Source organism: Centroberyx gerrardi, chromosome 13 (genome assembly GCF_048128805.1).
Source record: "Centroberyx gerrardi isolate f3 chromosome 13, fCenGer3.hap1.cur.20231027, whole genome shotgun sequence".
Classification (NCBI taxonomy): Eukaryota; Metazoa; Chordata; class Actinopteri; order Beryciformes; family Berycidae; genus Centroberyx; species Centroberyx gerrardi.
Window position 1 is genome coordinate 17,947,321 of NC_136009.1, and position 23,843 is coordinate 17,971,163.

Below are 23,843 nucleotides of genomic sequence, written 5' to 3' on the forward strand. Positions count from 1 at the left end.
ACAGTCGGCTGTTTCATGCTTCTACCTGCTGACCCTGCAGTCTGACCTCTCAGATTAAATACATACATATATTAATTGTCCCAGGAGGATATGCAATGGCACAAATACTTGCTCTAAATTCCTAAAGAAAATGTACTATGCGCCCAGAATTTGATAAATAAGACCCCCCGAGGAGTCATTGTAGCACATTGTTACCAGTAAAAAACTTTCAATTTGAGTAAAAAGTATAATTAATATTCTGCCCCATTCTCTGTAGCTATGACTAATCTACAAGCAGCTGCTGCTTTTCCTTGTGTGGCAAAGTTTGTGTTAAATTGGTTATTCTGTATTCCTAGTAGACCACTTTGATGTCCATGCTGTGTTTTATCTTATCGTGAACATTCATTTCATTCTACCCTCTGTGGCCATCACAATTAATTCTTTGACAACACCATTACACCTTGGATGCAGCCTTCATCTTTAGCATTGGCACTATCTGTCAAAGCCTCTATCTGTGTATTAGTGTGTGTGTGGATGTGTATTCACACATGTAAGGAGGAAGAGGAGCAAGTGGCATACAAGGTAATATTTTCACAGTGTGTGCAATTCTTTTGAAGATAATTTATCTCAGCTTTCAAGGTATGACAAACGTTTCCCTTTTGCATTTTCTGAGACAAATTCAAAATTAATTCTCAAGTGCTACCATATGTGCCTTTGACTTACTCCAATTGATTTCATTTATCATTATGTGGAGGACATGCAGTACCTGGTTGTAATTAAAAGTAGCATAGCCATTTTAGAAACAATGGATAACTCATAACATTAAAGATTATGTTTTGGGGGACTGAAACAGACAGCCATACCATAAAGAAAAAAAAAGTAATTATTTCAACAGTGCCGCAACAAGGTTTTGGCTCCATACTACCACTATTTTTTGTGTGAAATTAATTTCAGAGGGTATTTACAATTGGGCTTATTACATTTTCAAAAATCCATTAATTTTTACACAAAATTTCTGTTTATCTCCAGTTTATGCATCACAACTGTGGTCTTGATTTGAACTTCATTCCTCTGGAATATCTCCTCACACTTCTGCATCTTTGCAGGTGCTGGTACAGTTTGCCAGTCATGGTTCAGCATTGTGACAATCGTTCTGTGTGAGAATGAATTTTTCAAACTCGATAAATACTCTATTAACTTCACTATATTCAAGTACATTTAAGAAAAAAAAATCATTCAAAGAGAATAATATGGGACGGTTATAAAGTAGTTGGACAGATTTTATTCAATAAAGTTCTCATTCCTATGTAGTCAAAAAATATTTTTATACAAAAAATACTGTTCATACACTTTTGGAAGCAACCCCTTTTGGAAGCAAACATTGGTAATAACAGCAAATTTTGAAAGTCAGCAATTACAATTTTCTATAACCTACTGTCATTTTCCAAAACTGGGATTCCAGGTAAGCTAAAAAAGGCCTATGGATTTCCAGCTGGTTACATTGTCAAAATCTCATCAAAACATGCTTGTTCAACAGCCCTTCACTTTGAGGTTACATGCATGCTCCAACATCATGAGCAATGCAAAGCCATCAGACTTAATTTGTTAAATAATATAGCAGAGTAACTCAAGTAAAAACACACTTTTAGGTACTTCAATTTTTGAGACAACTTGCTATGTTTGCTCCACTATATTCAAAGCAAATATTCTGCTTTACAGTCACTTAACATGTCAGTACTGTGAAGAAAAAGACTACTGTACATGCATACAATACATGCAGTTTATGAAATTGATACACCTCAGATGTTAATCATGTGTCTGTGTGTGTGTGTGTGTGTGTGTGTGTGTGTACGAGCGTGCATGTGAGGGTGCGCGTGTATGTGTGTGCGTAAAACAGTTGTAACTGACGTCATCAATTGATCAGAGCACCAACAGTTCAGTTTAGTGGCTCCAGCGCAGTGGAAGAGGACAGTCTCATGATTAAAACACACAGACACTGAAACCTGTCAGAGTGTGATGCGCTCTCTTGGTGCCTTGCAGCCCATATCCTTTCATCCTTCTGTTGGCTGTGGTGATGTTATGAGTGCACATTTCTGACACTCAATCTGACTTGACTTTACGAGCGAGCCTGCCAATGGGGAGGATGTTGCGAAGTTTATACTGATACAATATTTTTTGGAAACTTATCGGACCTCAGTATCATCAAGGGACTCAGGTTACCTGGATTTCCAGGATCTATCCACCGAGGTAAGGCGATTTCTTACAAACCAGTTATATAGACTAATGTATAGGGGGAATGAAGCAATAACTGATGACTGACAAGATAATATTATTTGGTCAATGTGCTGTATTATTGGACGTAGATCACCAAACTATCTTGCACAGATGCACAAAGCAGTGGGAACATTGGTCCTCAATGCTTTCCTGATTTATTTTGTTAGATATCGTTTCCAATTTAATCTCTGGAGATTCCTGCTGGATCTATGCTGTCCATAATATTGATAAAAGCTACTAGATGATAATTTAACTCACGTACGCTATAGGTATAGTGAATTCCATACCCGGCCCTATACCAAATTGATACCCATGCCTTGTGCAAGTGCACTGAGGCAACGGCAAGCTGCGCTTCATGAAAGCGGACAGTTTGGATGATTGCGTAAAGCCCAGTGGCAACAGCTGGTTGCAGCGTGATAAAGCTTCATGCTGCTGATACTTTACAGTAAGTTCAGAATAATTTTCCTGCCTCTAGTGTGGGCTGCCCCACCGTGGTTCCCCTTTAAACCAAGTTAACTGCAAAATTTGTATCATGACTAAATTCCCACTGACATGCTATTTTAAGAGTGTAAGATGATATGCTATTTTTTTTTCTTCGATTTTTTATTTTTTATTTTACAGTTAGTTATGTGGCCATCCAGAGCCAGTTGAACCATAGGTGTCATTTACACTGGGGACGCTGGGGACATGTCCCCACCACTTTTTGAAATGGCCGATTTTGTCCCCATCACTTTTTAAAAGCATAATTTGTTAAAAATGTTCTGAAAAATAGCTTGCACCAAGAAATGTTAACTAACAAATGAGAACGCTTTGAGAAAGGTCTATTTGCACAATAAGAAAACATACAATGCAATGTAAACAAATGCGCACTGTCCAAAAAAAGTAATGTAAACTAAAAAAAAAAAAAAAATCCATGTAGTTTGTTCTATATTTCACATTATTTGCGCACAGCCAGTTCTCGAATGGACCTCCATGGCACCTGCTGTGGCTGCAATTGCAAAGTCTCTATTAAACATACCAGCATTTCATTCCGCTCACGCGTGTGGTGGACACTTTACTTAGAGATTAAATTATTTGTTGAGGTGAACAGTTTTTACAGGGAAGAGGAAGAGGGAGAGAGCCACTGGAGGAAAAAAGGAGATTGAAGAGCAGGAGAGGGCATATTTCTGGGGACGCTGGGAACACTGATTCTAAAATGACCCAAAAACGTGCATGCGCCGATCAGTAACTTTAACAAATTCTTGACACAGTTTCTTCTTGCCAGATCTTTATGTACTGGTGCTTTCTACAGTAGATGTGATATTGGCATTGTTCGATTGACATGGTGTTGCAGCTGTGGATGTGATGCATATGGATGACTGTACTTGTGCGATCGACGTTGTTGTGTGTTTTATGCTGAGTATTTTCGTATTGTCGACTCTGTAGTAGCCTAGGCTATGCCCTTTTGATGCGGCGTTAAGCAATTTTTTTCTCGCCGTAATTATCTGCTCTGACCTCATACCAATCCCCCCAATTGCATTGCCTAAAATCACATATGTTGAAGACCGTTTCAAAAATGTTTTTTCATCTGAGCCCTTATGTCCCCCACCACTTTTCAACACGCCCTTGAGTTGAACTCTTAAGTTGAGTTACAATGCATAGTTGAATCAATCAGACCCCTTCGCGGCTGCATCGTTTTGCAAGATTGACCCATTAAAGCATTTTTATTCATAATTCATAATTCATAATTCATATAATAAATAAATAAATAATCATTACTATGTCTTAAAACGCCAGGAGCATATTTTTTCCACTTTACAATTGAATTGAAATAACCAGACAAACCAAAGCATTTAGCCAGCAAGTGCAACACAGCAAAATATCACTATTCTAAACTTTCACTAACATATTCATAAACAAGCACAAAATGCCTTGCATGTTTAAGCTGCTGGAAACTCACACAGGTTTGGATGCAATCTAACATGCTTATCATGATGTGACATGATAGAATACATTTGTCCTTATAGATGATCCTCACAAAATGAAATCAAAACCTCTTTCCTCTAATATCAAGACAGTCTTAAAATGACATTCTTTTAGTAACAGATAGGGACTGTTAATTGACCTTAGTTCATTCTACTTAAAGCCCAGTGTGTAATGACAGTTTGGGGTCCCTGCTATATGGCACTGACACCATCTCCTTATTACTGTCTTTGTTCCATGAATGAAATATATTTTTCCATTGTCTGAGCTTTTGATGCAATGACATATGTTACAGTATGTGAGTTAAACCTTTGAAGCTGTGAAATATTTGTTTATATTTACCAGGAGTAAAACAGACAGCCTTTTTCTCTTTTAGTCTAATCTACAAGTCAAACATGACAAGAATATGTGAGCATACTAAACTTTCTGCCCCCCCCCCCCCCCCCCCACACACACACACAGTTTCATGCACAGAGGTATTTGCAAGCTTTGTAAACACAACTGTGCTTTCTGATCCGCCTGAATGATGAAAACATTCTGGTCAATTGATGTATTGACGAGAAAATTGCTATCATTGGTATTATTATTACAGTCCTTGATTCATTTACACACTATGCCATAGGTTGCAAGCCTGGCTGTAAAAATCAGTTGAGTTGGCAAAATTTGATTTGCCCCCTCTATTGGATTTGAGGAAATGAATTATTTAATGCAGCTGACCACAAGAAGAGTGCTATAACCCCTAAAGACATGATGTGTTTGAGGAGTATTTCTCCATCCTCTGTAATTAAACACCTTGCTTGTTTATTGCTCCTTGTGTTGTCCATTGATTTATGATCATCATCTGACTTTAGCTGCTGAAGTGGTGTGGTGGCTTAAGGGCATGTTAATATATCAGTCCTCCCTCCATTGGATTAGAGGCACATGTAAATTACATTCAGTTGAGGATATTAACAAGGTTAATCTACTCATACCCCAAATTCAATAATATGACTGCCCTCTGACACTAGCTTATTAAGACTGTTAAATTGTAGCCTGTGCATGTCATTTTTTTTGTCTCACAAAAGTCATCTAAAATTTGCAGTTGCACATTTGCTGAATTTTCCATTTTATTACAAAAATGCCACATTACATTTTCTATCAAACTATTTGACTACATTGTATAAAAATAGTATGTTTTTCCCTTGACACTTGAACTTGTAATTTCACATGTGGAAACAACTTTACACATATGAGATGAGTATGAGGAAACCTTCAATTTCTCATGTGAATTGCCTTTTTTGCCTGAACTAAATTTTTGACAAATGAAAACAAGAGAGGCACATGTCCTTTGTTAACAGTTGAAACTTCATCCACACATTAAACTCAGGGTTCACATGAATACAAAAATTTAGCTCTAGAGATTTTTCCTCCATGTGTGACTCTTCTGCTTTGTAGACAATCACGTGTCTTTTTTACATTATTTCCCTCTGTACAATGTTTTTTTTCCCCCCGTGGAAAACTAAATATTTTTCTTCATTAAAGCAATCTATTTTGGGTTAAAGTTCACTTTGTTAGAATCATTTGGTTAATGTGTTTTTTTAATGCATGGGTAGATTGCCCTAACTTGCTGAGATGTAATACTTTACTTTCATTTATAGTGGAGACCTAATAGAAAGTTTCAAGAAAAGAAAAAAGAAGTGATTTAGTGCAAGAAAACACAAGCGAAATTTAAGACAGAAAACACAAGCGAGCTTGAGTTCATGACCCCAGTTTAGTCTCACTTGCATTACTTGTCGTGATGTCACTTGTGGAAATCAACACATACACATTACTTAGTTGATTGTGGGGTAAAATAAAATGATTTGTAGGTTGTTGTGGTTGATGCAGCATGTGTCCTTGGCAAGAGGGATGACTGTGTTTGTGTGAGTACCTCATAAGTAATAGATAAATTATTTATCTCCACAGGCATTAAAATTGTTATATTTTGTCTTGTTACACTGACTGAAAGGTAATGTATTATCAAATACCTTATTGAAGAACCATCCCCAACATTGCTCATGAAATAAATCTGTCATGTTTTCAGATGGTGCTGTTTGATGATGACATTGCATTCCACTCCAACATACCTGTAGCAGTGGATATAACAGTGGCTGTCGTCTACACTATATTTGGTGAGTAAAATACTCCAAAATTCAATCCCATACAGGTGAATGACTAATAAAATGAATCCACACTGTCAGTGATTTTTCTACTACTTATGCTCCAGCTGAGATTAGTAACAGCATGATACAAGACAGCACACTGTGAAGCCATGCAAGCATGTGTGCTTTTGTCTGTCTCTGACTTGTGTCTGTGCAAGTAAGTGATACATATTCCAACTCCATCTATACACCATATGTAAATGTATTAGTCTATTCTGCATCAGAGACATACACAGATAAGGACTTTTATAAGGACGCTGAGGGGCTTCTGATGATAAATTCTGTGCCCAGATTAACTTTCATCATAGTCTTTGATCTTGACAGCATTACTGGAGAATCCTTATATTTAATGTAGACTTACACTGCACACTGATGGAACGAAGCCCAATGGCCTCACTGCTTTGTTCCCACAGAACATTGCTGAATAAAACACACTGAAAATAACTTGAAGCTTTTTGTGTACATTTTGTGTGTGTGTGTGCATGCTCAAAGACAAAGGGAATAAAACATTTAGAGTTGATTGTTGCTCATGCCTCCTGAAGGAAATCCCTCCATTTTCCAGTCAACGTAACAAGATCCCTCCGCCTTGATTGAACGTGGATTTTAAAATGGAAGAGATGCTTATTTTCGGAAGCATCTCAAGTACTCTCATTCAATCCCATACTTGAGAATATCTTGTACTGATGCTACTCACTCAATTCCCCCTACCGATGTGTTTGTAAAATTCCTGACATTAAGTGGGATAGAGCAGGGCCTGTGAGCAGGTTTTTGTATGAGCCTGTAGAAACGGATTTCAGATCCATGCTATCAAGGGAGTCATGGCAGCTGTGATTTTGCATGATCCCCCAGATCAAAGAAAATGTCATCCCATGGCTGCGTTACAGGTGTTCTGTTGCATGTACTGTATGTTTATGTCAAACCACAGTTGAGTAGAGCACCATTGTTCCAAAGAATGTTGACATGTCTACATGGTCTTCACTTATGCAAATATAGCTGTAATATTGTTTATTTATAGTGTATTATTTAAAATGTAAAAATAAATAAAACATCAAGGTGTAAACAAACCTCAAACCACCCATATCTTTGTGTTGGACAGGTAAGCATGTTGATTTATGCGTTTGACAACATGTTGCCTTGTGTAGCCTTGCCTTCATCTCTCTTGATTAAATTAAATTACAAAGCTAAACCAGCAACCTAATTGATACCTAATGTTCAACAAAGAAACAATGGAGATGTTTACATAATAGGATTCTCAGATTAAACTGGCAGTCTGTGTCCAACAATATGTGTTGCTTGTTTTCGACACATTTGCTGAAAAGTAAAACCCTATTCTCTGACATTAGCAGCTCTGCATACTTGTGGTTGTGGCTCTCACAGTCGGGGGTGGGGGTCTATTTTCCTGCAGGAGTCTGTTCTCTATTTGGCAACAGCACGTTGCTATATGTTTCCTACAAGAAGAAACACCTGTTGAAGCCTGCTGAGTTCTTCATCATCAACCTAGCCATCAGTGACATGGGCCTGACCCTGTCTCTCTACCCCATGGCGATAACTTCCAGCTTCTACCACAGGTACTGCTCCCAGCACCTCGTGACAACAACAGGTATCAAAGAGAAAACATGTCTCTGCTTGATTATTCTCACCACCAGAGATTAGGGGAAGTGTAGTATTGTGAATGGGACGCTTTCATGTGAAACATATGTGTGCTGTAGGGGAGATTGGTGTAGGTGTTGCTTTTGTATGAGACTCCCCTTCAAATTTCATGGTTCATTTAACTATATGGTTGGTTAGCTATATGATTGCCTGTGAGTTCACAGATATGGAGTGTCATGCTCATTCTATTCTCTCTCTTTTCCCTTTCTCACCTTCTCTCTCATTGATCTTTTTTTCCTCTCCTTCTTGTATTGCAATGTCCTCCTCTGTCTTTCTCACACCCCCTTGCCCTCCTACGCAGGTGGCTGTATGGGAAAACAGTGTGCTACATATACGCTTTTTGTGGCATGTTGTTTGGCATCTGCAGTCTGACCACTCTAACCTTGCTGAGCATGGTGTGTTTTGTGAAAGTATGTTATCCGCTCTATGGTAAGTCTTCAAAGAAGCTATTTTTGCCCATTGAAATGACACAGGATTAACCATCACATCCCTAAGTGGCTGATTGTTGATTTATCTGTGGAAGGAAATGAAACGATAATCCCTCAGTGAAGTATTGCACATTAACCTTTCTTTGATGACTGACAAGTCCAGGAGCCGCAGTCAATAAGTATTGCTTGTGATGTTGGCTATTGCAGTGCAACAAGGCATTCTATCTGACCTCTAAAAATTGTGTTTTCCCAGGAAACGGGACAAAAGGGTTTATATGCAGAACTCTCAATTGGATATTGTAGCATAGATCTCAAGAACACAGTTTATGTAAAGTTAATTATTCATGAACCACTTACTCTCATTGCAGCTTGTCTTTTGAAATCTGGCCTTACTACAAACACTGTATGTTTTCCAACATCTAATATATTGTGTCATTCAAGTTTTGCTCAAATCAACAAATCATCAGTGTGCCCAGAATCTTTGGTTATTGATCTACTTTAGTAATGTAGTATTAATGCTAATTTAATCTGTGTCCCCAGGAAACAGGTTTAACTCAGTCCATGGCCGTCTGCTGATTGCCTGTGCTTGGGCCTATGCCCTGCTGTTCGCCTGCTCCCCACTGGTTCACTGGGGGGAGTACGGACCGGAGCCTTATGGCACTGCCTGTTGCATTGACTGGCGCCTATCCAATCAGCACACCAAGGCACGCACCTACACTGTGGCACTATTCGTTTTCTGCTACATCCTACCATGCTGTGTTATTCTAGTGTCCTACACAGGCATTCTGGTCAAGGTGCGTGCGTCCCACAAGACCATGGAGCAGCATGCATCCAGACAGACACATATGAGCAGCATCCAGACAATAATTGTTAAGGTGAGAGGAAAGTCTGATAAACAAATACAAATGATTACTTCCATCATACTCTGCTGCATTCAGGTTTAATATTGGGTATCCTCCATGCGGTCATAATTGGATTTACATACCGTAGGAAAAACCAATGGAAGGGAATGTGAAGTAGCAGTTGGCCCACATGCTATTCAGTGCTTCTACACTGTTCGTCATCATCACTGAATGTCAATTATTGACTAAGAAATCTTAAGACATCTTAAGCCGTTCTTTATTGCTTCTTCTCTCTCTTTTGCTCTCTCAATCTCTCCTTTCTCTTTCCACCCTTACATTCTTCTTGCCCTCATTATTACTGTGTCCCTGTATAATTGCAGCGTAGAGATGCATTATTCTACCATTCACTCTTTCAGCTACATGCAGGGTTGTGCATTCTCACTGACAAAAAACAGTGATAAGCCTGAAATCTACCTCAGGGCTAGCTTCCCCTGCACATACCTCTGATTACTGGTGCAAATCTTATTATTGGTACACCATCCAATCTATCTGTGACTCATCTTTAATACAAATGCACGAGAGAAGTGCCCATGGGTCAGAATAAACACATTTTACAGAACCAGACTGACACAGCATGGTTATGCAGGAGATAATCTAATGGCCATCAAAAAGGGGGTTAGGGTGGGGGTGGAGGGTGAATATCAAAGGGCCTCCTTAGAGACAAGAGTCCTCTGTAGATTTCCTCTCTCCTCCATTTCTTGAAGAAATTGGCAGTGACCTCAATAGATCCTCCAGTGATGGAGCTTCTCATTAGCAGCAATTGGCTCTGGTTGCGGGAATACATTGTGATGGATGAGAAGCCAGACACCGATGCTGCTGCTATTGCTGATAAATGGTCATCATCATATATCCCTCTCCATAAGAATATCTCTGATCCATACAAGAATGGTTCACCAAAATGTCTTTCTGCCCATGTAATCATCTGACCGACTGAGGCTAAGATATTGTTCAATAAATCTTTCATGCTGTGAAGAATCTAAATGCCCAGGTTCAGTCAGCCTTAGTAGCCAGTCATTGTTCGGCTTTTATCTCTTCATTTTAAGCGCAGAGTTCAGTGGAATGCACCACAGGCTGATCAGGTAGTCAATATTTTAACTGTTTTCAAAAGTATATCAATTACTCTTTCTCTACTTTTCTGTGCTCTACTCTTCACCAGCTAAGTGTTGCTGTCTGCATTGGTTTCTTTGCGGCGTGGAGTCCCTATGCTGTGGTATCTATGTGGGCTGCCTTTGGACACATTGAGAACATCCCTCCTCTGGCATTCGCCATGCCAGCCATGTTTGCCAAATCCTCCACCATCTACAACCCGATCATCTATCTAATGCTAAGGCCCAACTTCCGCAAGGTAATGTGCAGGGACCTGGGCACTCTGCGCCGCACCTGTCTGAAGGGCTGCCTCTGCTCCCAGGGCCCAGGGAAGTGCCGCTCCAAGCCAATGATCAGGGTCAGCCTTCGCACCATCCGCAGACAGAACAACCAATCCTGCTCAACCAACTCCTCTGCCCATCCTCGCATGGTAGCCTTAAAGGGCAGTAGCGGCTGTGAGAAGTGCAAGGATACTTTCGAATGCTTCAGACACTACCCTCGAGTGTGCCGCGTCACTAACCCCACAGCCAGTGGCAACACATCTAAAGATCAAGTAACTCCAATCCCAGAGGCCCAAACAAATGAGCAAAAGACACACAGTGCGTGTGACAAAAAATCTCTACGGGCCACCATGTGTGGAAAAAGGACTACAGAGATAGACAACCCCCAGATCAATCTAGAGATGGTACCAGGACATGCCAAAGTGGCTTGGCCCTGAAATTTCCCTCCTTTTATATTGTTTACAGTATATCTCTGGATATATTTTGCAGTTGATGTTCTCTAAGCTGTGCAATTACTTTATTTGTATTTTCAGGAATCATGTTCAGGAATATACCATAGGCTCCCTGAGTATTTGGGCAGCAGTCACCTTCTTCTGGCCCCCTATGCATTATTCAGGCTATGAAATGACACAATGGCTTTCAGGTTAATTGCAGACAGCTTTAATTTACAGGTATTTTCAGCTAGATTCATTTTTGTTCATGGTCCCAGATTTCAGGATCCCTAAAAGCATTTGGATAGACTAAAATGATAGTTGTCAAACATTCCTACGGTGCAATAACTTTTAGTTTACAACCCAGAAACATTACAAGACTTATCTTACCGTCATGTTGCCTTTGTAGTTTTTGTTTGCACTGAATGCATCTCTATGCAAATTCATTTTGGACTTTTTGTCATTTTTGATTTCTCTGAGGCAGTGAGCAGTATGTTGGCATTTGAGTCAAACTCGCCTCCCAATCATTGTTCGATTACAGCTTTGAGACTTCTTATGTCTGTCAGCTTGGCACGTCTGGATCTAGGAATGTTCTCACATTCTTCCTTGCAGATTTGCACGAGCATGGTCAAATTGGATGGTGAGCATCTCTGAACAGCTATCTTCAAATTATTTCACAGATTTTCTATGGGATTCAAGTCTGGGCTTTGGCTGGGCCACTCAATGACTTTCACACTCTTGTTCTGAAGCCATTCCAGTTGATTTGGCTGTATGCTTATGGTTACTGTCCTCTTGGAACTTAAATCGTCACCCCAGTCAAAGGTCTTTGCCACTCTGAAACAGGCTCTTCAAGAATATGCCTGCATTTGGCTCCAGTCATTGTTCCCTCTATCCTTACAAGTCTTGCAGTCCCTGCAACACCCTCTGAAAAGCCTCCCACAGAATGATGCAGCCACCACCATGCTTCATGGTAGGGATGGCGTTGGGTCATGAGCTGTGCCTGGTTTCCGCCAGACATAGTGCTTTGCATTACAGCTCAAGAGTTAAATTTTAATTTCACCACAGAATACCTTTGCCTCATGCTCGCAGAGTCTTTCGCGTGCCTTTTTACAAACTCCACATGTGTTGTCATGTGCCTTTTTTTCCCAGGAGAGGCTTCCTTCTGAACACTCTGCCATACAGCCCAGGCTTGAGTTCTGCACTGACTGTTTTCCTTCCAGCAAGGTCTCCCATCGCAGCCAACAGCTCTGTAGTCTGTCAGAGTGGCCCTCAGTTTCTCGGTCACCTCCCTGACCAAGGTCCTTCTTGCTCGGTTACTCAGTTTGGTTAGACGTCCAGCTCTATGAAGAGGGTAGTTCCACTTTTTTCCATTTCCTAATGATGGAGCCTACTGTGCTCCTTTGAACTCCAAGATATAAAAATTACTTTCTAACCTGCCCCACATCTATGCCTCCTCACATTTCTGTCTTGGAATTACAGACAGTTCCTTGGACTTTACGTTAGAGTTTCTGCTCTGACATGCACTGTCATCTGTGGGACCTTATGTCTGAATTTGCCACAGGTTGACTCCAATCAAGGACATACAAAGTAATTTGGATGCACCTTAACTCAATTTGGAGTGACAGTACAAAGGGGTTGAATATTTATTGACTGAAAACATTTCAGCTTTTCATTATTAATTAATTTGTAAAAAAAAAAAAAAAAAAAATCTAATTAAAAATCTCTTTGACATTATGGGTATTTGTGTGTACATCAATATAATTCAGTTTAAATTGAGGCTGTAACACTTGTAGAGATCCGGTGAAATGCAAAAAGGATAGAAAGAGAGCCTAGTGGTATTTCTCGGTTTCTGACTTTCATTGCACAGTAAGAACTTTGACCACTCACTAAAAAGTCATATTCTATTGAATATATACTTAACCTTAAAAGGAAAGCTGGCATTCTGCACTTTCAATAAAGTCATTGTATCATTTTATATCCAAAATAACTTAAGAGTATGAGGCCAAAACAACACAGTGAGGTGCTGTGCAAATACTTGTGGATCTTGCTGAGTGTTTATTAATATTTTTAATAAGCAGTCATTTGCTGCTGGAATTAACTTAGTAAAACCTGAGTTTGACCTCAGGGAATCACAATGGCTGGGAACAAAGTGGAACACAGCACTGTTGTCTTACACGGTGGTGCATTTTGAGAGATTCACACTGGTATTGGATTTCCATGGTCAGGCCTCAAAGTCAGGAATCCCTTTTGGTTGTTTATCATAGCAATATACTCCTAAATAACGACTGAGAGCCAAGTCATTTAAAAAGCTGTTCCACTTCTTTTACTGTCCCAGCTCAACTATTGTTTACACTTGACGACTGCAGGTATATAGTTTACATGGGTGCTTGACCAATTATGTAGATAAATTGTTTGGTACACCATTTCACTACATAATACCCAAATTATGACACTGATCAATATTGTCTGTTTGTTTAGCTGTATTATGAGAATTAGCCAAGTCATTCTGTAATAGCTGTACAATTAGCATAGAATATTTCTTTACTTTATTGCCCAACAAGATGCTTTATGTGTATACCTCCATTTAAATACAATATGAGAGAAAGACAGCAAAGCAAACCAATACAACCCAAATCATGCAGCTGTAGATAAATTCACAGGTGGAAAAAAGACTATTAGGTTTGTGTTGTCTGAAATTGACTCTTTGTTATTGTGTGTAAACCCATGTGTAAAATAAACATGGCAGTCACAGGACTTTTCGCCGTCACGCAGGAGCAAATCCACCTTTGACAACATCTCAAGCTGTCGATTTCAATTCAGTCACGGAATTCTTCCCCTGGTCCCACAGGCCTGCAGCCCGAACTAATTTCATTAAAATCTCATTGTTTTGCCGATTCCTTTAATTACTTGTTCCTGTTGTCCTGTTGGAGGTCTAATGATGCACGGTAGATTGCTTTTGTTTTGGCAAGACAAACAAAGGTACTTAATTAGATTTAATCTTTTGGGCAACTGGGTGCCCTTTTAAAGACATCCTTAAATCTGATAGAAAATGGATGTAATTACTGTTATGAAACTGTAATGCCTGTCCACATTTGTATCCCTGGATCTTATCATAAGTCATTCATGGCATGCAGGGATTTATTTTCTTGTGTTTAGTAAAGAGATTAATAAACTCACCAGGCAAAAAATCTTGTTAACAGTGGTGGCTGTTTGATTTGCAAATGCTTGAAAGGTGCAAAATTCCTTGTCTTTAGACCTGTGAAGATACTATCATCGCGTCTGTAATCCATTAAGACGTGATTTAAACAGTAAAGGGAAATCTAATATGTAATACTGTCATGAAAAAATTTCTGTGCATTCAGTGTATATTCTTATCTTTCATATGTACAGAGCATACAGTCTAGATTGGGGTTTTAGTCTGCAAAGTGTTATTTATTGGCCATGGACAATAAACAGGGTTGATTATTACACGTGTTTTACCCTATTGCAACCATTTATAAAAAATACAGTAAGCTCTAACATCAGTCTCACTCTCTCTCTTGTTCTCTCATAGAAACATACAGTACTCACACCCAAAATGGTGAATTCTACAGCAAAACCTGACAGAACAAGCACATGAACACATCTCCCAACAATAAATGTGTATGTAGTAGTAGTGTGTAGTATAAATGTGTGACTATCCGCGGGTGCAGATGAAAGTATAATGCAAATGCCTGATATACTGCAACAGTTCAGCCTGGAAATAATCTGATCAGTTTCTGAAGCACACATATTTAACACTCAAACAAACAGTTTTGGTAGTTTATGTACACATGTTGCTTTTACCATCATGTTACCATCACCGTTCATGGTGGCACATAATCTACAGCAGCTTTCAGAATTTTTTGGGGACATTTTTTTTTCCTTTATTAGACAGTTGAAAGCACATCGCAGGTACATGGTATGTGCCTTAAATGACTGAACCACCATGACACCCCAGCATTCAGATGTATGGGGATAAAGGGTTTGACCTCTTTGACCAAGCTTACATTCATGAATAGAATATCTACTGCCCCCCAAAGGACAGAGGGATAACAGCATTAATATGTGTGTATTGGCAGAACATGACACTTAGGTTTTCCTCCCGTTGGTTGAACAATCTGCATTTCATTTGGTTTCTAACCATACAAATGTTTTCATCTACTTGAATGATTCATTGACCTTACCTGATCTGTGATTGGAGTAATTATGTTTGTGGTGGGCTGGAACAAATATTTACACACACATGTGATTCTCCATGAATATGGCTCATTATTCTACTAGAACAACAACACAGAACAACACTAGAACATCAGGGTTCCTACACATATTGACAAAGCGAATTTGATGACTTTTCTGTAATTCCATCACATAGAGCACAATTTCTGAGACCAATATTTGGCAGTGTATATGTTAACTTTTGTGTTAAATACCTGATCACAGGACTTGTGTTGGCTTGCTATACCAATGGGGACATAAATGAGGAAAAGTCATTATTCCTTCAAAAGGAAATTTACTGAGAAACAAGCTACAAATCCACAGACAGGTCGAAAAAAAGAAAAGAAAAAAGATTATGTACACATTTCCATGACATTTCCAGAACTTCTTGAATATATGTCAGTTCTCAAAGAATCTTCAGGTTTGGAAAATACCATTTTGAAATTCCATGACTGCAGGAAACTGAACCCCGATCATGTTTATCTTTGGTGCATATAAAGATAAAAGAGTTGGACAAAATCATGTAGTACCACAACTCAAAATTTGTGTTTTACGTTTTTAAACTAAATTGTAAATTGAGCTTTTAAACGGTCACAGTAGCAATCAAGTCCAAGTGGCCGTTTGGTGGGACAGAATAACAGTCAGTGTTCAATCAGTACAAATAAATGTTCAAATGAAGTATTGTTTGAGAATGGTGATAGGAGAAACAGACATGTTAGATCTAATATACTACAATAAACAGTTTAGAACAGAAAAGGTGGCCGCCACAGTCAGAAGGCCATTTAAGGGGAATGTGACAAATCTGGCGTGAGACCAGGTTTATCAAGTCTACAAGGAGGAACTGTTTCTGCAGGTGTCCAGTAGATTCTGGACGAGGTCTACCTTGATAAGGCGGTCCAGAGCTCGGCACAGCTTCCCCATGGTGCAGCCCACACTGCCCTCCTTCATTCTCCAGCGCTCCAGCATCTGGTGCACCATCTCTGGCAGGCCGTCGCGGCTGCAGTCATGCTCGATGGTTTCCACCTCCACATTGGTCAGACCCAGGCGTCGCGCACAGCGCTTCCAGTTAGCGCCGATGTTGTCCCCCAGCAGATCCAGGTGCTCCTCAGTCACTGCATGGTCCTCTAAATGTGACAGTGAGGATAAATATGTCTCCAATAGATGAGACAACTATTTGGCCAACTCTTTCTTTAATACAATTGGAAAACATTGTTGCCATGAAATATCTGAATAGGTTTCTGATACTGTGTCTCCTTTTGTCGTCAGCTTCTGATTTTTGGGGCCATTTTTGGGGCCATGTGGATGAGCAGTGCCCCAAAAATTGCCTTGTGCATAACCCGCATTTGAATATGTTACTGTATGTGCATAACTACAGCACATCTTTACCAAGGACCAATCACGTTGACAGAAGAGCAACAGCAAAAATACATAGGCATAATATCATATATCTGTTACATGGAAGAAATATTGCCATGGCTTACCATATTTCTGAATGGCCTCTTTGAGGGGAGAATTACTTGAGCCGTTGCACGGTAGAGAAGATGATAAGCTATGCAAGGAGTCGGGATTCCTAATACTCAGTGTGTTGTTGTGGCCAATCTGGATCCCGCTGGCATTGTGAATGTAAAGACTTCCTAGAACAAACACACAGACACACAAACACACACACATTCTGACTTATGCAGGTAAATCAAAAGGTGGTGGAAGCAGCTGTGAACATTTTAGACATCCAGATTTGGAATTTGCATCGGAAACGCTTAACCAAGTGGACTTTACAAGTACCTGGATCGTGTGCTGATGCCATCTTGTTAGAGCTCAAGTGATGCCCAGCAGCGAGGTCATGGGGGGCCGTATCAGACACTGAGTAAGCTGGCCAGGACTGCTGGCGGTCATAGTGGGAGTATGGATGCTGCTGGGGAAGCTGTGAAGCTAGAGATGGGGAGCTGGCAGACATGGGCATGTGGCACGCAGTAGGTGTGGATCCTGAAGAGGCCATGGACTCATACAGACCAGTAGTGGGACGATAGTAAACATCCTCCTGACTGCTAGGCTGGACTGGCTCAGCTTTTGTCCAGGAATGGACAGAGGAGCCCAGAGAGGGCCTGTCCTGTGCTGGTTGCCTAGCTGTGGGATCTGAAGAGGTCGAGCGCTGTGGGGGGAAGACATTCGGGTAGCTGTGGTGGTTGGCAGAGTCAGGCTGGTCCACACAGGTGTAGCTACCGTTTTTGTGGTACTTCAGCTCCAGATCCAGTTTGTGTTCCAAGGCTGAGGGGCCACTGACTGCCTTTGCATCTGTCTGGATGGAAGGCTCCGTAGACTCCATACAGGGCTCACATGGGATGAAATGCAGGTCCTCAATACTGGCTTCAACTGGGACAGACACATTTCTCTCTGAGCTCACCAAAGGAGCTGGGGAATCTGCAGGGTGAAGATGGGAGCGATAGAGTTTTTCTCAGTAATACAGAGCACTGTTTTGATATGATGAAAATTGATCAGGATCCTGTAAATGTCTCAAGTTAACAAGTGTAACACAGCAGGGAAGGGCGGTACATTAAGCCATCAAGAATGCCAACAGCACTCACCTGCTGAAAAACTTTCAGAGGTCACTGATAATGACTTAATCTTCTCAACAAGGACTTCTGGACCCTCATACGAGTTCTGCATACCAATCAGATGAGAAATCAAGATACAATATACTGTTTATTGATTAATTAGAATAAGCATCAGAGCCCCTCCCCCATTCATTTTCACTTCAAAAACTAGTGCTGTGTGTTTTTCATTATGCATAAAAAAAGCAAATATACTTGCCTTCAGACCATGTGAGTCTCTCTCTACAGATGGTTCAAACCTTTCCATGTAGAAAGGCAGGAAGGAGTCGTAGCCCTCTGCAAAAAAAAAAGAAGAAAAAAAAGGAGGGAGAGGATGAAAACAGACATAATGAAATTGCAGGGGTCATATGACTCAGCCTGAAACATTCACGCAAGTTACACAAGAGCCATTGTATACGCCTGTACACCACAGTCACAACAACACCAGAAGGCTGACAGCAGAAGCACCACACTGTAACTTGTAACACTGTAACTTCAATTTCGGTGATTACTGCTGTTTTTATTGGAATTCAAGAATGACATATTTCTCGACGAGTTCAGAAAATTTGATCAGCCTCAAGATTATGGAATTATTATTGATTACTGTGATTATATAATCCCTCCAATACCCATTGTATATTTTCAGAAAAATATGGTCATGAATGTAAAAAATAATCATGTATTTCTTAAATTGTGACAAATAGAGATTTTGAAGATTTGAGGTTTTTATCCAACATCATTCAACTGCCATGAATGGTATAGTAGCGTTTGAATATTACTGAAAGGTTCAAGGTGTAGATTTGAACAATGGTGAGCTGCAGCTGCTGAATAACTATCAGAACTTAGACATAAATTGAATCAAACCTTGAATGTTAGAAATAAAAACCGTGAAAAGCTTGAATGTTATCCCTCTCATTATGTCTGGCTCCATTAATGCTCACATACCTGTTCTGTATAAATGGACCATCTAATGGACCACTGATATGGAATGAACCATGTGCTATATTGTTCATATATAGTACACACAAACGCGCACACACACACACACACACAAAAAGCATACCTTTAAATGTTGGCCGTTGCTGTGGATCATGCTCCCAGCATCTCTTCATCAGTTGAATGATCTCTACAGGTGTGTCTTCTGGGATGAGATGATCTGCAGGTCGGTCACCGTTACGGACACACTGGCTAATATGGTCTTCACTCCTGGCATCTGGACATAGAAAGGACAATTACTCCGGTCATATGCATGAGGTTTACCTAACTTTCTGCCATCTTGATAGAAGTTATGAGTATAGTCCATTTCACAGGTAAAACCTATTTAAACAATATATTGCAATCAGACAGTAAATCTCTTAAAACATTGCCTCATTGTTTCTTTATTCATCCTCTACATGGCTAAAATCGGTGCCTGGTTATTAGGACCCAAGCATGTTTTGACATCCCAACTCACACTCGTAAGGCTCTTGGCCTGTGAGGATGACCCAAACCACAATCCCAAAGCTGTAGACGTCAGACTTCTCTGTGGAGGGTGTGTGGATACTCTCCAGGTGTTCCGGAGCCATGTAGCTCAGTGTGCCAGCACCTCTCGCACCAGCTGTGCGCCCCATCCGGCTCATCCTGCGAGACTCCTCCTTTGTGAGTTTGCTCCATGTCTGACAGGTGGCCAGGCCAAGGTCTGCAATCTAGTAAACATGGGAACAAATGCATGTATTTGCCTACATCATACATGCATGCTGTAAAAAAAAAACCTATGTGAGGGTCATACATGAGTCAAGGATTTAAAGGTGCGACATACCTTGATGTGAAAATCCTTATCCACTAAAATGTTTTCTGGCTTCAAGTCCTTGTGTATGACATGATTCTCTGTAAGGTACACCATCCCCTCCAAAATCTCTACAATGATTCTGCCCTTGATGGATAGTGGCACATCAACCTGAAAACGGGGACAATTTGGCACTTCAGTCCTTTGGTTTATATAGAAAGAACACCTATTCGAGTTATTATTTATCCAGAAAATGATGTAAAATATGGATGAAAAATAATGGCAACCAGCTTTCAGTGGAACTACTGCAGCAGATGTTACGGAAATGACAGAGGATATTAAAGTAACCCTTTTCAGTGCGAGCGCAGCCACATATATTAAGCCTGCTGACCTGTTCTAGCATGACCAACAGGTTGCCCCTGGGGATGAGTTCCATGACTAGAGAGCAGTCTCCTTCCTCCATGATGACGCCCAGCAACTTGACCACCCGCTCATGGTTCAGTCTCGTCATTAGGCTCCCCTCCTCCAGCAGTGACTTCTTATTGCCCCTGGGAAAGGTCAGATGAGGTAGCGTATAAATTAAAAACTCGCATGATGTTAGGCCCTATAGTGGCATTAAGGGACAGGACACTTAATGAGAGATGAGGAACTCTGACTTTCAACTCCATGGGACCCCATTTGCATGTTTAGCAAGCACTGAAAAGATCAGATTAGATTAAAATGCAGGCTTTCTTAGAGGGGGGAAAGGCTGTTAACGTGGCAGTGTGGTAAGAGAGGAGTTCAATCAGTGTTCAAAGAGACATCAGTGGAAAATGATTCTGTACAACCTACATCCGCATTTTATCTCTACTGTGTCTGTAAAAAGGAAGTGTTGGTTACTGAGTAAGCAGTACAGGCTTTTTCAAAGTGAGCAGCCCAGCCTTTTGTTTAATTCACACATTGTCATTAAAATGCCAACATACAACAATATTACCAGACACAGTCAACATTATTTTGCCAAAACCTTCAAATATAATGACTTTTCAAATTGTACATTCTAATGTCCCACTGTCCATATTCAGTCAAATTCAGAGCTTGCTGGCTAAGCATTACAAAGCATCCAAATTGGGTCTCACTGAGTTGTGTTTGAGTTGAGTTTTTTTTTAAACAGTTTTTCAAAACAGTCATATATAGATAGGTATATGAATGCATTAAATATTCATGACTAAAATCATACAAAACAAAGCAGAAACAACAACAATTTAACAATAGTGAGAATCCAATATAGAATAGGCTCTGGAAAAATATCAAGAGATACTAAAAGTGGCAAAGGCTAGATGGGTGTTTAAAGCTTTGGGGGTGATTACTTTTTTTATAGCATGTATACAACAGTTCAGGGTTGTTTTAAAACCAAAGTAGCTAGGTTATTAATTAGAAAACTTGCTGGTATGAGTGTGGTATTTACCCACAACGAGGAAAAAGTTGATTATGAATAAGGCAGAGTACTTTTGAAGGTTGTCATCTGTAGCACTAAATAAAGCATGTTTCGATTCATGGTTATTTGGAACATTGATATCACTCTAGTTCTAAAATGTTTGTAAGACCAATCCCATAACCTAGGAGGTGACACAATGATTCATCAGGGTGTTCAAGTCAATTTTATATTTATCTAAATTCATTTGAAATTCATTTGCATCCTGCCACACCGGGCCCTCCGTGATGCAAGTCACCCATATAGGAAAAGGGGAATACCCAGGTTCCTCCACTGAACAGACAGACAGACAGGACTCACTCATTGCGAAGAGGGCCCGTGTACACAGTCTTCAACACCACCTGGCCCAGGGTTTTATGGTAGCACAGGAACACTTCACCAAATCCTCCGTAGTCCATCGGCTCCCTTTTGATAAGGTCAGCCGACCTCATATGAAATGACTGTGGCGCGGTGGCCATCCTGCTCTGAAGCCCCTGGAGATCTAAACGAGACAGAAGACAACACTTTAAATAAAGCCATAACACAGTAGCCTAATCAAGTATGCTGCCAAATACAGCAAATCTAAACCTAACAAGTTGAGGTGACAACGTGGATGACAATCTGTGACAGTGATTCAGTGACAAAAATGAAAAAAGACATGCGAAGTTTGACAGACTCTCAAGTTGTTGTCCCATAACTTTCAGCATCAAAGTAAACTCGGTTCTTAAACGTAGACACAAAATACGAAACGAAACATAACATTGTATAAGTACGCTACGCTATAATACTAACACAATTGGAGTAAAAATGTTACCAAAAAGTGCGATAAACAATCATCTCCACAGCAGAGGCACTTTGGTACTAGTTCCGGGATTTTCTTCGACCGTCGTCGTCGAAAAGTGAAACCAGACGTAAAAACTACAAAAAGTCCTACAAGTCGATTGCAGATCAGAGCGGATGAACACGTGATAGATTTAACACAGTTGCTTATGGCTGATGTGGTTCAACAGGCATTTTTTTTTTTGTTTGTTTGATTGTTTTAAGAAATAGAATTAGAGCCTACAACGAAACAAATATTGGGAACAGACATAAATATGGACAGATGTCCGTCGTAGTCTACATATAGCCTATCCATCTGTTTTATTTATCTTATTCAATACAATTTTATATATTCTAGTTCCTTTCTATCTTTAGTATTTATCTCAACTATTGTCTTTGGTATTAAATGGACACGAAGTTCCTCAGAAATACGACCACCGAGAAGCTCAGAAATATTATAGGTGTAGCATTGTCTCCACCTACTGGTAAAATAGCCTAATGATAAAATAATAACTGCTTAGCTCCTTCTTACACAACATGATGATTTTATTAATTAGCTGGGTGCTGTAGGGCTGAGCAGGAGGGAAACTATAGCCAAGCCCATTCCTCACTGAAGCCGATATCAAACATGGGATTTTCCACTTGATGGTGGTAGATTATATTATTATTATTATTATTATTATTATTATTTGTTAGAAATCCCATCTGCATCTCAGTAGGCTATGTGGCCAGAGTTGTTACTGAAGCTGAAAATAATTCATAAGATTAGACCTGAGAAGGAGACTCTTAGAAGTATGCCGATGTTGGAAGTATTAGTAGTAAGTGCTAGTGTGTAGGCCTACAGCAACATAACAGTTTCACTGTCAGAGCAGCACAGCTAAAATAAATAAATAAATAAACAAATAGGCCTAACGGTATATCCATTGATAAAAACAAGCGTTTCTGTGAAACTAGGACGGGAAACCACCTGAATTGTAGCCTCCGACAGTGTGGGTGATACTATATGACATGTAGGCCTACATTTTGGGCAGCCTATCGGTGAACGCCCACATTACAAGACAATTCCTCCCACACACTCTAAAGCCACAACAAAGCAATATCATCATTACCTGTCACATTGTTTTGCCTGTTTGCTTGTTTTTGACAAGCTACAATTCACGGTTATTGCTGTAGGAATCTTTGGGTTATTTCTGTAAACTCTCCAGCCCTGACAGGTTGCAATTCATTGAGCTCATAATAGCTCAAAAACAACAACTATGTGTTGCCAAATTTAAATGGAGACCACTCTCTACCCACAAACAAAAGTGTTTAGAGGAATGATCTAGACCTGTGATTCTCAACCTTTTTCATATCAAGGACCCATAACTTAGTCCACATTAGGGCCACGGACCCCCATTTGATGACATTTTTTCTCTCTGACCCAAATTTGAGAATATTTTTATTGTTAGATATGATTTTGTCCAGAATTCGATGGCCATCTGTTTTGTAGTTAGACAATAGTGAAACTATGATCAAAATAGTCATTCTTCTACATTCTCTAATTGTGTTGTAAATGAAATAATGGTGAAGTTTAACAATTCCTCAATTTGCTGGGGACTCCCTGAAACCCCCTCAAGGACCCCTGGTGGTCCCCGGACCCCACGTTGAGAACCACTGATCTAGACAATTCCCATCATGTGGTATAACCCTTTAATTTCCATGTAGTTTGCACCGAAATAAAACATTTCCCCCCTATTGAATAATATAAACAACACAGTCTATTGACATTTAACCTAATCCTAACGAAAAATCACTACAATAGAACTAGGCTAT

General features: G+C 40.0%; 2 protein-coding genes across 2 annotated transcripts; one reads left to right on the forward strand and one right to left on the reverse strand.

Moving 5' to 3' along the window:
* The first annotated feature begins 6,277 nt into the window (after positions 1-6,277).
* Positions 6,278-11,179, forward strand: opn7a (opsin 7, group member a). Its single transcript, XM_071926534.1, has 5 exons — positions 6,278-6,365; positions 7,801-7,963; positions 8,347-8,474; positions 9,014-9,348; positions 10,532-11,179. The coding sequence occupies exons 1-5, from the start codon at positions 6,278-6,280 to the stop codon at positions 11,177-11,179; spliced, it is 1,362 nt and encodes a 453-aa protein (XP_071782635.1).
* Positions 11,180-13,756: 2,577 nt separating this feature from the next.
* On the reverse strand, positions 13,757-22,094 carry ripk1l (receptor (TNFRSF)-interacting serine-threonine kinase 1, like). Its single transcript, XM_071926503.2, has 11 exons — positions 22,027-22,094; positions 21,534-21,714; positions 20,154-20,310; positions 19,796-19,933; positions 19,451-19,682; positions 19,061-19,210; positions 18,218-18,294; positions 17,992-18,067; positions 17,192-17,827; positions 16,891-17,043; positions 13,757-16,533 (listed from the first exon to the last, which is right to left on the reverse strand). The coding sequence occupies exons 2-11, from the start codon at positions 21,689-21,691 to the stop codon at positions 16,238-16,240; spliced, it is 2,073 nt and encodes a 690-aa protein (XP_071782604.2). The 5' UTR covers positions 21,692-21,714; positions 22,027-22,094; the 3' UTR covers positions 13,757-16,237.
* Between the last annotated feature and the right edge of the window lie 1,749 nt (positions 22,095-23,843).

Coding starts and splice junctions, on each gene's coding strand:
- opn7a (XM_071926534.1), top strand. CDS start 6,278: ATGGTGCTGTTTGATGATGACATTGCATTCCACTCCAACATACCTGTA. Junction 6,366..7,800: donor TGTCGTCTACACTATATTTG/GTGAGTAAAATA, acceptor ATTTTCCTGCAG/GAGTCTGTTCTCTATTTGGC. Junction 7,964..8,346: donor ACTTCCAGCTTCTACCACAG/GTACTGCTCCCA, acceptor CCTCCTACGCAG/GTGGCTGTATGGGAAAACAG.
- ripk1l (XM_071926503.2), bottom strand. CDS start 21,691: ATGGCCACCGCGCCACAGTCATTTCATATGAGGTCGGCTGACCTTATC. Junction 19,934..20,153: donor TGTTGGTCATGCTAGAACAG/GTCAGCAGGCTT, acceptor CCCCGTTTTCAG/GTTGATGTGCCACTATCCAT. Junction 18,068..18,217: donor GAGACTCACATGGTCTGAAG/GCAAGTATATTT, acceptor ATTGGTATGCAG/AACTCGTATGAGGGTCCAGA.